Genomic DNA, 13,325 nt, shown 5'->3' on the forward strand with positions numbered 1-13,325 from the left:
ACGTTGAAGCTTGTTTCAAAGTACAGCACACTCGTCCAAATCTGCTTTTAAGCCTCATTATAAATCTAAAAGTCAGAGTCACAAACCATTTGTTTCTGCACTATATGAATAATTACTTCATTGGTGTCGTTTTCAATTTAGCACCTTTATTATTCATTTTTCACCTTTAAAAAAAATTATTTATTAGAATTGCTTTTAGTCCTTTTTAGGCTTGGTTATTTAGGTTGGATTCATCCAGAACCCAGGGTTGATTGAATGCTGTCCAGCTGTTACTCTGTGTTACACTGAGAAACTCTCAGGGTTTAGTCTGAGAAATAGATCAACACACTGTGCCCAGATACAGGAAACAAGATTCACACTGAACAAGCTGAGTTGGCTTTTGTAACATGCCAGACTCATATAAGAAAGATATAAAAATGTGACTTTCAGTTATTGTAGAAGGATCCTACTACAGTGTGGGGAAAAAAACAACTAAGAAAACTTCTTTCACCAGTTAAAAAAACCTCCAGTTAAACTAGCAGTGAGGACAAAGGGCCTCCTGAACCGCTCAGATCTGCAGCACAGTGAGAGGAGCTGTATGCCACTGCTGCTCCTCTGCCCAGTCAGGAGTCTGTGGAGAGGGTGTCTGCTGTTGTCCATTATAGCTTTCATTTTGTTCAATGTATCCCTCACAACCACAGTCTTAAGTGTCCAGCCTCCTGCCAAGCACAGAGTTGGCTTTCCCACCAGCTGGTCCAGCCACTTGGTGTTTTGTCTGTACACAGTAGCATAAGAGAGAGCACTGGCCACCACTGTGATAATCTCATCACACACACAATAGAGAACCTCAGCCTCCACAGGAAGAAGAGCTGGCTCTGCGCCTTCGTGTAGAGAGCATCAGTGTTCAGTGACCAGTAGAACTTCTCATCCAGTGGGACACACAGATATTTATAAAAGTGCACTACCTCAATGTGCTGCGCAAGTATGGACAAGCCAGATGGTCCAGCCTCGATCTCCTGAAACCGTCACCTGCATCGTTTTATGTATATTTTCTTTTTAAAAGCACGCCAAACAGAAACCACAGACGAAGCCCATAACACATCAATGAATAAGACACATTTGTTTTTGTCACTCAGTGCATTCAAAACAAGTCAAAAGAAGAACAACGATCACTTCCTCTTATGAGTTGCTCACTTCAGTCTTATAAAAAGAACACTGACAAAACTGTCCCCAAGTCATCCAGTCCTGCTCATGCAGGACAAGAGATACGTCTTCTTGCCATTACAAGGAACCCAGTATGAGCACAAGGATCCTCTCGGCCTTGTTTTAAAGGGGTTTTGAAACATAACCTCCACTGGTTTGTAACTTGAGTTAAAAAGAGTATATTTTTTAGGTGACTTATAAGCAAGGAGATGTCCAACGCAAGTAAAAACATAGTTGTGCCTTTTTTTTGTTGTTGTTTCTTTTCTTTTAATTTCTATGTGGATAAAACTGCTGAATGATAAAGAAACAGCCACACAATTACAAAGCACCTTTTTTTAATTGAGGCATTTGATTGCAATGGTAACTCTTTATATTACAAACTACCAATATTTTCAGCTGAAAACAAGTCTGACATCCTGCACATGAAGACATTTGGACACGGAGGTTTGTGAATATGTTCAAACGCCTGTCATCTTCTCACAAATATACAATAATCCCCACAAATGACTCAAAAAGGTTCCAGCTACAAGAATACATTTTAGATACAAATCTTGAAGATCCAGCAATCTTCTAAAACTGGTAAAAAATAAAAACAAATTAAAATAGAACAGGAAAATCAACTCTACAAATAGAGACAATCTTCATACGAGTCCAACAGGCCAGGATCTGACACAGATCATAACCTTTTAGCTGCGAGAGTGACCACAAGGATGTGATGGTCACAATGAACCATCAGTCAGATCATCTCCCACCTATAAGAAAACAAAAGATCAACAAAGTTCAGACATAATAAACAAAACATGTGTCACATCAGGGAAAATAACCAAAACATTGTAAGACGATAGAAAACCTGCCAACCTCTGAATCCACGTCCACCACCTCCTCTTCCTCTGAAGCCTCCTCCACCACGGCCTCCTCCTCCACCACGGCCACCTCCACCTCTGCCTCCTCGAAAACCACCTGAGACAAAAAGAAAGTAAAATTAATTAAACTACTCTTGCATGCCACACTCTAAATATGCATTAGGCTTTTTCCATTTTCAATCGACAAAAGTAAATACTGAGCAAAAACTGAGCATAATTCCCAAAGAAAAACAAAAACAAATGTCAGTTTTGTTATATATTCTAAACACTTAGTGTCACGGATTCAAATATTGGGGATGGATGCACGAGGAAAACCAAAATAACAACACTGGTCCGGCCGGGTTGAGTCAAACGATGATTTAATGAACACACATGTGGGAGATGGACACCATACAGCAGACAGCATCAGATCTCAAAATGGTGCATTGATCAAACTCTTATAGCCTCTAGTGGCCCCCACCTAATCATAAAAGCCTAAACATTCACATTCTTTCTGTCACACAGCGCCTAAGCTACGACCTTGGCTCCCTGTTTATCTGCTCCTGCTGAGATGGGGCAGTATGCTCTGTTCTCTTCTAACCAGACAAATAAGGCGATGACTTTCTGTGAACAGTATTTCTCCTAACTCAGCAGTATAATGCATCATAAAACAATATCATTCATTCACAATAAATCAGCAGTCTAATATAATGCAAATCAGTTTACCAAATGTAATAGTTATCACCTTCTAATTCAGGAGAATAATGCAAACTAAAACTACATAATAATTCACAATCTTTAATTAGGGGTCTAACATGGCATAAAATAATATTATAATCCCACATTAGCCAGAAGATTAAATTAAAATGAGAATGCCATCTTACCTCCACGACCACCACCCCTTCCTCCACCTCTACCCCCACCTCTGCCTCCTCTTGGAGGCCCCTTTTCTCCTGGTGGCCTCGGGAGGAATCTCTGCAGTGGTAGTAGCTTCATTGGATCTATATAAAACTAAAAGACAACATTTTGGTTAGAAATCTAAGGTATTAAATTAGTCACTAGAAAAGTTTAGTGAGACATTTTTGGTACCTTTTGTAGTTTCTTGAATGAAGATGCCTTCATATTTTCAGAAAGTTTTACTGAGAAATACTGCAAAGGTGGGTTAAGGAAGCAACAAGAACACTGACAATGTCAAACAGCGGTTACACCGGTTCAATCAAAGGTTTAGAGAAAAACAAAGACCATAGAAAGGATACAAAGTCTCTGAGCTGGCCAAATATCTCATCCACTTTTCCAATCTGCTCCTTGTTTTCCAAGTACACTGGGGCATTGAAATAGGGAACCTTGTTTTCCTCTGTTGTGCACTTGCAGACAATGTCATCTTCACATGGATGCATGAACTCTCCCACTGCTGTGAAAGACAATGAAACACAGTTAAGGTTTAAGACGTGCAATACCATGACTGACAACCAATTTAAATTTCTGTCTGGTTATAATACATCAGCATATGCTTGACTGCTCTGCAGTTCCCTTTATGGGCATCCAGCACAAGGTTTCTGTAAGTCTGAAATTCTTTGGAGGCCAAGGAAATAAATGGGGGTTAAAGGAAGTGACCCAGAATATATGCTAAAACAGAGACTTTGAGGCACTAGAATATAAACATATAAAAACAAAGTTCAAATAAGTTGGAAAATAATCTGTTTTTGAACAGCCCAATGAGTAGAAACACAGATACATCTTTAACAATATTACAATGTGGACTTCAAAATATATTCCATAGCACCCCAACTCCTGGTACAGCATGTTATATTCACATTTTGTGGGATGATCATTAAATATATAAAAGATTGACCTTTTGTCTAGGGCTGCACGATTAATCGTTAGAAAATCGCGATCTTGATTCATACTTATGTGCGATCTCATTTCCAAATGACAACGATTTAAAAAAATAAATTAAAAAAAGACGACAACGATTGTACCGCATTTTGATCCGGGACGTAATCTGCATGAAAACAAGCGCTCACTCTTCCTGCTCAACAAATGGCCGGAGCCTTATAACATGTGATACAGAAGCTACGGAAAAAACAACGGAGAGCACGTCAGGGATGACGAGAAAGTGACAGGAGAAAATCCGTCCCGGTCAACCACCCAAACATCAATAACGGGAACCTTATACAGCGCTTCCCTATACCCGTCGAACTCCCGCAGGCACAAAGAAATTACGGAGGCTATTACTTATCACCTGACCAAAGATATGGCTCCATCAACACTGTGCAAAACGAGAGATTTAGGAAAACGATCAACACCCTAGACAAACGCTACACAGTGCCGTCCCGCAACTATTTTTCTATTGTTGCACTACCTGCTCTATACACGCAGTGTCGAGCAACGGTGGAGACGGAATTTCAAGCAGTACAACATTTTGCGGCAACGACAAAACGTGAGACATTTGTTGTTTTTATGTTTATTTATTGCTTTTATGTTCAGTCTCAACTGTTACGAAGTTGATGTGCAGTTAATAAGTGCAATAAATATTTATACTGGAAAAGAAAATCGTGAGAGAATCGTGATCTCAATTCTAAGCAAAAAAATCGTGATTCTCATTTTATGCAAAATCGTGCAGCCCTACTTTTGTCTGTAATGTAGTTTGCATTTAAACACTTACATATTGCTCATATTATTATTACTATTGTTACTACTACTATCACCACTACTATTACTAATATTATATAACATCTTTGCAAATACAATAGTTGTCTGATGTTTTTGGGACAACTTGGAAACATGTAGTTAAAGTTAATTAACATGAACTGGATCTTGAATGCCTCATGTAGGTGACACACGGTGTATTAATTTCATACTCTCGTCACATAGAATATTTACTGAAGTTCACCATTCACACACACCCAAAGGTCCACCGTTGTTTTAGAGTTGCCTGCTAACACTGACTGAAAATGTATGCTTCAGTGGGAAATGTACATAGCCGCAGACACTGAGAAACACTATAATGCAACCTACCCTCATAAACTGACATGCACCTCCCCAGAAACTTAATTACATGTCACATCAACGCTGCCCACTACAACCGTGAATGGCCACTTGAATACCGTTGATTTCTCCTATGCATTTCTGGCTACTTTTTTGATGCAGTGCTAGAATTTCTCAATGACAGAATAACAATTTAAGGATCTGTTAAAGGAATAGAAACCATAATACAGACTCACAATTAGCAGCAAATTCCTAGACGGAGATTGCCAAAACTTTTGGAGTGGACACTAGGGTAATGTACAAAGATGTTGAAAAACTAGAGGAACAAATATAAAAATGACAAAGCAAAGAGTGGTACCCCAGAAGGGGGAAAAAACCTTTCTGGTATTTTGTTTGTTTCTATGGTGACTGGCACCGCATGTAAACTGCCAGGACTCTACCACAAAGGCTACGTTCACACTGCAGGCGAAAGGGCATCAAATCCGTTTTTTTTTGACCCTATGCGACCCATATCCGATCATGCTATGACAGTGTGAACGGCGCAAATCCGATATTTTCAAATCCGATCTGGGTCACTTTCGTATGTGGTACTGAATCCGATACATATCCGATGTTTTAGAAAGCGACTGCTGTTTGAACGGTCATGTCGCATTAAATCCATCTTTTACGTCACCGACACAAGACAGAAGCCAATTATCAGCGCCGGAGAAGCGCCCGAGAAGACATCACGAACGCTTCCTGGCCATCCGGTGTAGATGTCAGTGAAACTGTTGTGAAGACAACATTGGAGAAACGGGAACATTTTCTTTGTACTGTATAATCTGCAGATTCTGACAGAAATCTGCAGCTATCCTTTGAAGCACCGCTCCTCTAAAACAGCAATAAGGATCATTATTAGGTTATTTACATTATTATGTAAATAACAAAATAACTTAAAGCAAAAATTGGCGAAACGTAAAGTCCGAAGTCTTTATATTAACGGCCATCTGTCAAACAATACTGTTTGCTCTGGGTCTAAACAGAGCGCGTTGTGTTTAAAGTCTTCTTTTGCGCATGCGGGCCGCTTTGAGCGTTCACACTAGAGCGCTTTTGCTGTCGCATTTTATTTGTAGTGTGAACGAGCAGACAAAAAAAATCGGATTTGATCAAAAAATCGGAATTGAGCATTAAGACCTGCAGTGTGAACGTGGCCAAAGTAATTAACACAGTAAATGCTGGCTTGATAATATCATCTTACATAAGTTAAATGGGCTTTACATAGATTCAAGCAAGATGGTGTGTGTGGACATCTGCATGCCTGCCTGTTCTTGTTGTTTGTTTTTGTGACTGCACAGACTAGTTCCTGGTGACTTTTCACCAAACATAGAAAAGAAGAGACAGAAGACAGGCAACAGGACATGTCTTGTTTTCCACATCCTTGGATAGTCGCCATCTTTGATGATGACAAAATTCTCACAGCCTACTCTTCCACACCATTTCTCCATAACTGTGTGAGGGTAATATTACAGAGTCAGTGTTTTGGCAACATCAAGACTGTTTACTTGCATCTCAATGGCTGAGAACTCACACGAAGCTGTGGTAAAGTTTAGCTTCACACGTGTATAAAGAAGCACTCGGTTTAGCGTTTTGTTAGAACTGGGCTTACCAACAACATATTCAGGAGGTCCATAGTCTTGCTGTCTGTTGAAACCCCCTCTTCCACCACCCCGTCCAAATCCTCCACCACCTCTGCCTCCACCGTATCCTCCTCCACCTCGTCCAAATCCTCCACCACCTCGGTTGAAACCTCCACCTCTTCCACCACCTCGTCCTCCTCCTCTGAACGACATTTTCCTCAAATGCTCTGTAAATAAGAAATTATGAAAACACAAAGACGACACAGCTCACGTGAGTTCATGCTTGAAGCTAAACACTTATGAATGAATTAGCCTGCCCATGATTCAGGCAAACTATGCCGACTTGGAAGCTCTTTCTTATGCTAGCTGAAGTCGTTAGCTCACGTTAGCATAACTCAGTCATTCAAAGTACGAAAATTCATCGGTGTTTTCTAACATAAACCAACACGATACGTAGTCGTTTAAAAAACATACACATCGAAAAAGTGCGCAACACAGTTTTTGCACAAACAAAGAAAATTACTCACAAATTTGACCAAGCGGCTACACTCCAGACCGCTGTGCCGAAATTCCATGCGACTACAACACGTGTGACCGTAACGTGCCGTAAAGGCACCGGGCGGTCTCGGAAAGTGTCGTAAATGCGCTAACAGAGCTAAACCATTGTAGAAAAACTAGAATTAGAAGAGGGTGCGACCTGTCTGCTGTTTGACTCGGTCAGTTCAACCTTACCCACTCAAATGTTGATATAATGTAACTCGCAGCTGTTTTGGTGATACGTGCAGATTTAATTATTCCTTTATTTAAATTATTTTGTTTAAATACAGGCTGTTTTATATGAAGACAGCATCTGTCAACAATGGCAACAGTTGGAAAGGTAAGAAAAAAGTTGTTTTTAAGCTTTTTTTTCTTTTTTACTGTTTGTCTTATAAACAGCTACTGTTGCTTTTGGGGGTTCTGCTTTTCATTCGAATGTTTTCTGTCATGGAGAGTGTTCATTTTTTGTTTCCATCTGTAACAACGCCCAAACACAGTCACTCATCCTTGAAACCTGTTTGTTTTGTTTTGGGTTTTTTTCCCCTTTAGGTGATCACATGCAAGGCAGCTGTTGCGTGGGAGCCCGGGAAGCCTCTTTGTATTGAAGAAGTGGAGGTGGCACCACCTAAAGCTCATGAAGTCCGAATTAAGGTTGGGCACAGCTCAAATTTGCCAGCAATATGACAATAGATATGATTTGCATATGATTAATCTTATTTCCTGTTAGTGTGACTGTTAACCACAGACACTTCCACTTCCTGAAACTGTCACATCATTTGGTTTGTACAGGTTGTTGCCACAGGTGTGTGCCACACAGACTGGGAATACCTGTTTGAGACTGGAAAAGGGATGAAATTCAGACCATTCCCTTTAGTACTTGGTCACGAGGCAGCTGGCATAGTGGAGAGCACTGGCCCGGAAGTCACCAGATTCTCCCCGGGTAAAGTGTGCCACAGCCAGTCAGATGACATTTGTCTTATTTCTCTTTTTTTTCTTCTCAGACTTACACAATTGTTTTGTTGTTTTTGCAGGGGACAAAGTTATTCCTCTTTTTCTGCCATACTGTGGGGAATGTGAACGCTGTCTAAGTCCAAAAACAAATCATTGCAAGAAAAACTGGTGATTTTATTCCCCCATTTTTGAGACAACCACGTTTACTCTATTACTTAAAATGTGTTCACGTAAATACTGTTCTTTGTGGTTTTTAGGACAAATATGCAAGCTGGAGTTTTGGCTGATGGGACTAGCAGGATATCTTGCAAGGGACAGCAGGTTTACCAGTTCCTTGGAGTCAGTTCTTTCTCTCAATACACTGTGGTCCCCGACACCTCGGTTGCAAAGATAAGAAGCGATGCACCGCTAGACAAAGTCTGTCTGCTTGGATGTGGTGTTTCCACTGGTTATGGAGCTGCTATTAATGCAGGCAAGGTTAGAAAACTGAACTCTGAAGGTTCAAACTAATACTCTTAGAACAGATGTGATGAAGCAACAATTTTGAAAAGATATATTGATAAACACGACAATATATAAACAGCCAAGCATATTTTAACCAAAAAAAAAAGACAAATTAGTGATTTTTGTATTTGGAAGTTTTCTGTCTTACAATATGCTGCAAGACTGTAGTCATTTAATATCAACACTAGATGGCAGAAATGACACGAGTGCCTCTAAGTTTTCAGGATAAGATGTATATGTCAACTACTTTAATTTGTTACTTTACACAAATTCAAATAATGCAAAGTAGTCCCATAGTGCAATGGTTTACACATTTGTATAACATGTGAAATACATGTTCCTGTTTTGGTTGCATGTGGAAAGAAATCTGCTTTAAAAATTGCCAAAGTCACTGAGGTGACCCTTTGTGAATAAGGGAGCAGCCAAAAGTAGGTCCACACACATTAACATAAATAAAATGACAAAATCAGGACACTTTTGTACTCATTTACTAAAAAGTAACCAACTAAAAATGAGTGGAAATCCTTGCATGCGTTATTTATTTAGACATAATTTTAATCAAGATTCACAGACCTGATAATATGTCATGTATGCGTTTAAAGGAATGTACTCTAAATGTTATATTTACTGTAAAAAATATCTGTGAAAATGCTGAAATGATCTTTAAGAATTGTTAGCTGACTGGCTTCCAACTTTTGTGCATTCAGGTTGAAAAAGATTCCTCGTGTGCCGTTTTTGGGCTCGGAGCCGTCGGGCTGGCTGCCGTCATGGGTTGCAAGGTTGCCATGGCGAGAAGGATCATCGGGGTTGACATCAACCCTAACAAGTTTGAGAAAGCCCGACAGTTTGGAGCGACAGACTGTATAAACCCAAGAGATTACAGCAAGCCTATCCAAGAGGTTGTGGTGGAGAAGACGGGTGGAGGTGTGGACTATGGGCTGGAGTGTGTTGGAAGTCCAGCTATCATGGTGGGTGCCTCATTTGAAATTTGGCATGCGATTGTGTCAAGGCAAATTAAGTCTTGTGACTATAATTGGAATACACTGTACAATGTCTTCCTTGTTAACCTAGATTTGATCTCTTTTGCAAAAAGTGACACAAGTGAAACAGTCATATAATGATACAAATACAAAATGATAATTAGCTAAGCAACTGCTTCTGTCACCCTAGAATGCTGCATTTGAGTCCACAAGAGATGCCTGGGGTACTTGCGTCATTGCTGGATGGACAGAGACAGAAGTAATGAGCATTTCAGTTGAAAAGCTTCTCATGGGACGTACCTTAAAGGGCACTTATTTTGGAGGTGAAGTAAAAAAAATTACCATACATATTAGATTATCTAACAGCATTTCATAACGCATCAACAGGTTTATGGTAACTGGTTTAATTGTGGAATTGAGTGATGAACATAAAATTGAGTATCATCCTGAAAAACTGTCCCTAATGTTGCCCTTCAGTGCAAAATGTAATGTTAAATTGGGATAAAAAACCTTACTATTGGATTATTAATATTTAAAATGTGTTAAAAATTATATTACAAATGCTTTGGCATTAGAATTTTATTTTGTAATTTTTTTTAGGTAAAGCATTAAAATCAACATGATCAACATTCCTGAACCTAAATATTATTGAAGTACAATTTAATAACCCAAAGAATAACCCAAAAAATAGAATCTGTAAAAAGTCTTGAGTTGTGCTCAGTTAATAAATTCATAAATCGATGAATCGTCTAAATTTCTGTCAAAATACCCATCAGTTTTTGGTTCCTGAGTTCAAAACGTATATAAGAAGAAGTTCAGTGAGGACAGACAGTTAGGTATATCCTACGGTCTTACAACAATGCAATTCATATTACATGAAAACATGTTTACAAGTTGAGCTTGTTAACTTTTTCTAAAGGGTGGAAGAGTGTGAAGGATGTGCCTAAACTGGTGGATGACTACATGAATCGCAAGTTGAAACTGGATGAGTTTATTACGGAGAAGCTCCCGCTGGTTCAAATCAACAAGGCCTTTGGCCTTTTAAAAAGTGGTAAAAGGTGAGACCTTTCATATGTGTACATAAACAACAACGAAAAAGTCTACTTAGCCATAAATATTGGGGCTGATTTGCTATATAGGGACAAAATTGTGTATGTAAGAAAAGTATTTTCAAATCTTTAACGTCTGTCTAACATGTTCTGTTTGATTAAACAAATCACTAGATTCAATTTGATTGATCTTTAGAAATAATTTCAGAAACTTATTTCCCAGGACATTAAAATTTAAATACTATTTGGTATAGTGTGTCCTTAATATTTCTATTGATTAAGTATTTGATTACCTTGAGACCTTAAAACATCCAAATATTCACATTAATTAAGCTAGAACAGTGACTCGTGGCTTAAAAAAATTGATAATGTTTGTAGTAATGTCCACTGGATTGATTAATTGTATAAACATTGCAATTCTATTGTAGGCTGGATGTTTTGGTTCTGTTGGGAATTGAAACTTCGATATTAATTCTTCTTCTTCTTTTTATTTTCTTAGCATCCGCACTGTCATCAGCCTTCAAGATTCTTAAACAAAGGATAAACCTTTAATGTCTGCTCATAAAATGAAGTATTCTGTCACTTTTATAACATTTTGCATTGTTTTTGTCATTTTTGTGTTAGTTTGACAATTACAATATTTTCCATGCTCGGCTTTGTAGGAAATGACATGCCACCATCTGCCACTAGATGGCAGTCGTGTAAAAGCTTTGATGTTTAGGTCCACTAAAGGCATCATCTCAATAAAAACAGGTTTTCAGTGTGTAAAGAATCATTTATTCATGTGGATTTCTGAGATTATTGTTTTTGTTTATCATGATCCATCACACAGAAATGTTTACTTCTTGTTTTTGTAAATTGGTTGTAATTTATAAATATACAGCATCTGCAGGAACATCAGGGCAAATTCTTTTTGTCATGCTTGGAAGCTGCAACGATGGTCATTCTAATCCAGATATCAATGTACAGCAATAGTTGTAATTAAATACCCTTGTATAGAACGTGCTCTAAAAGACACAGGAACCAAGTAGCTGAATCTGTCATAAACCATGAAGAAGCATCTGCTTCATGTGGTCAGGCTTACCAAATTTCGTCCTTGGTAATATTATATATTGATTTAAATGGGAGTCACAGAGAAGGGCTAGAATAACAGTTGTGGGCTGTCAGGACAGAAGACAAAAGGTTGTTTGGGGAATGCCTCCCAGTGAAGAGCTGAAATAGCTGCCGAAGGAATTTGTTTTATTGAAGTTCCATTCAGATCAGATGAATACCCTTGGCACTTACCTCACTTTTCCATCTTTATTTAAAATGGAAAATAAATTGGTGCTCTTCCTTCCTTTCCTTCTCCTCTGCCTGTATGCTATCAATCACAGATTATACAATTTAGGTCACCTTCTGTTACTAAAAAAGCCTCAAAGTAAAGAATGTTGTCGAGAAATAGGACACATAATAATGCACGCAATGCTGCAGTAGAAGGAGATAAGAGGGGAAGATCAAAAGAAATAGGAAGACAAGTTTTGACAGGTGGTTATGTGACTGGGCACTGTCATCTATAAATGTTGGACATGCTCACAGATTTATAAGGCTTTCTTGCGGACATGTGTCCAAATATCTGCCTCATCCATGGGAAAACTATCCAAAGTGACGACCATAAGTCTCCTACCTCTTTTTTCCCCCTCTTTGTTTTTGATCCGTGCAACCTCTGGAATTGTCGCAGCATTGTGCACCAGACACAGGGAGGACATGTTATCTGAATTACAACCTCAGCACTGTATGCATTTGAAAAGCCTTAACTGTCCATATTTTTCACTCATCTGTACAGCTTTTCTGCAGATATTTCTTGGATACAATCTTTTAGCATGAAGAAGCATGGAGTTGAATAGTGATAAGAGATACCAACCCTGATATTTACATGTTTTTTTCCCCCCTCTGTTGATTTTTTTTTCGTTTTCTCTTGGTATCATTACTTTCCTGAGACTTTTAGACACGATACTTGAGGTAAATGCCATGGCACAAATAAAGGTATGTCTGGAAAAAAATCAAAACATGCTGCCTTGCCTTTTCACAACATTTAGAGTGGGATCAAGGGATTTCCTCTTATTTATTAAGCTATATTCCTGTGTGACAGGATGATGGCACATTATATATGCTAAGAATATGAGAATAGTAGGTAGAAAACAGTCTATTTTAACAAAGGTCTATTTTTAACAAAAAAAGAATATGCTATATTGGTCTTTGTTTGTTATTTCATGTGATATGGAAAAAGTTTCTCTGAACATAAAAGAATTAGTAATGGAAATAGAAGGACTCGGTTGAATATTATTTGTCTTGTGGAGTGGCATTGACTCGATGAGATTCGCTGAAAGCAGCAGCCGATGTTTAGCTGTTTCACCCCATCATTTTCACATTCCTGCGACCTGGAATTAAGCTGCATGAATTTTTATGATTACATTTATGTATATTCAAAAAGTAAAAGACATTACTTTAAAAAAGTTTATTTTAATTTTAATTTTTAATATTTTTCTTTCTCTGCCACATTAAGGAGAATAAATAAATAACAAAACTAAAACAATTAAAGACGAAAAAAAAGGGTCAGTTTCAGCAACATGGTTACACAATTACACAGCAACGCAATGTATCTACTGTTAGTAATATTTATTCTTTTACTAGATGTTC

General features: G+C 38.4%; 2 protein-coding genes across 2 annotated transcripts; one reads left to right on the forward strand and one right to left on the reverse strand.

Moving 5' to 3' along the window:
• Window positions 1-1,500: 1,500 nt before the first annotated feature.
• gar1 (GAR1 homolog, ribonucleoprotein) lies at window positions 1,501-7,255 on the reverse strand. The gene is made up of 7 exons (XM_006804548.3): window positions 7,156-7,255; window positions 6,658-6,855; window positions 3,281-3,435; window positions 3,114-3,173; window positions 2,909-3,035; window positions 2,041-2,142; window positions 1,501-1,934 (listed from the first exon to the last, which is right to left on the reverse strand). Exons 2-7 carry the CDS (start codon window positions 6,839-6,841, stop codon window positions 1,924-1,926), a joined length of 639 nt encoding a protein of 212 aa, XP_006804611.2. The 5' UTR covers window positions 6,842-6,855; window positions 7,156-7,255; the 3' UTR covers window positions 1,501-1,923.
• Window positions 7,256-7,262: 7 nt separating this feature from the next.
• On the forward strand, window positions 7,263-11,534 carry LOC102779796 (alcohol dehydrogenase class-3-like). The gene is made up of 10 exons (XM_006804549.2): window positions 7,263-7,344; window positions 7,456-7,505; window positions 7,715-7,816; window positions 7,955-8,105; window positions 8,197-8,284; window positions 8,374-8,593; window positions 9,328-9,588; window positions 9,791-9,923; window positions 10,520-10,658; window positions 11,149-11,534. The coding sequence occupies exons 2-10, from the start codon at window positions 7,488-7,490 to the stop codon at window positions 11,180-11,182; spliced, it is 1,146 nt and encodes a 381-aa protein (XP_006804612.1). The 5' UTR covers window positions 7,263-7,344; window positions 7,456-7,487; the 3' UTR covers window positions 11,183-11,534.
• The last annotated feature ends 1,791 nt before the right edge of the window (window positions 11,535-13,325 follow it).

The sequence above is a fragment of the Neolamprologus brichardi genome, chromosome 2 (assembly GCF_056152115.1).
Source record: "Neolamprologus brichardi isolate AB-2024 chromosome 2, ASM5615211v1, whole genome shotgun sequence".
NCBI classification, from domain to species: Eukaryota; Metazoa; Chordata; class Actinopteri; order Cichliformes; family Cichlidae; genus Neolamprologus; species Neolamprologus brichardi.

What these genes read in the sequence shown, in the direction of transcription:
- gar1 (XM_006804548.3), bottom strand. Translation starts at nt 6,841, where the DNA reads ATGTCGTTCAGAGGAGGAGGACGAGGTGGTGGAAGAGGTGGAGGTTTC. An exon ending in CATTCAAGAAACTACAAAAG is followed by an intron (nt 3,036 to 3,113) that starts GTACCAAAAATG and finishes GTTGTCTTTTAG; the next exon opens with TTTTATATAGATCCAATGAA. An exon ending in AAGGGGTGGTGGTCGTGGAG is followed by an intron (nt 2,143 to 2,908) that starts GTAAGATGGCAT and finishes TTTTTGTCTCAG; the next exon opens with GTGGTTTTCGAGGAGGCAGA.
- LOC102779796 (XM_006804549.2), top strand. An exon ending in TTGGAAGTCCAGCTATCATG is followed by an intron (nt 9,589 to 9,790) that starts GTGGGTGCCTCA and finishes CTGTCACCCTAG; the next exon opens with AATGCTGCATTTGAGTCCAC. An exon ending in CTTTTAAAAAGTGGTAAAAG is followed by an intron (nt 10,659 to 11,148) that starts GTGAGACCTTTC and finishes TTATTTTCTTAG; the next exon opens with CATCCGCACTGTCATCAGCC.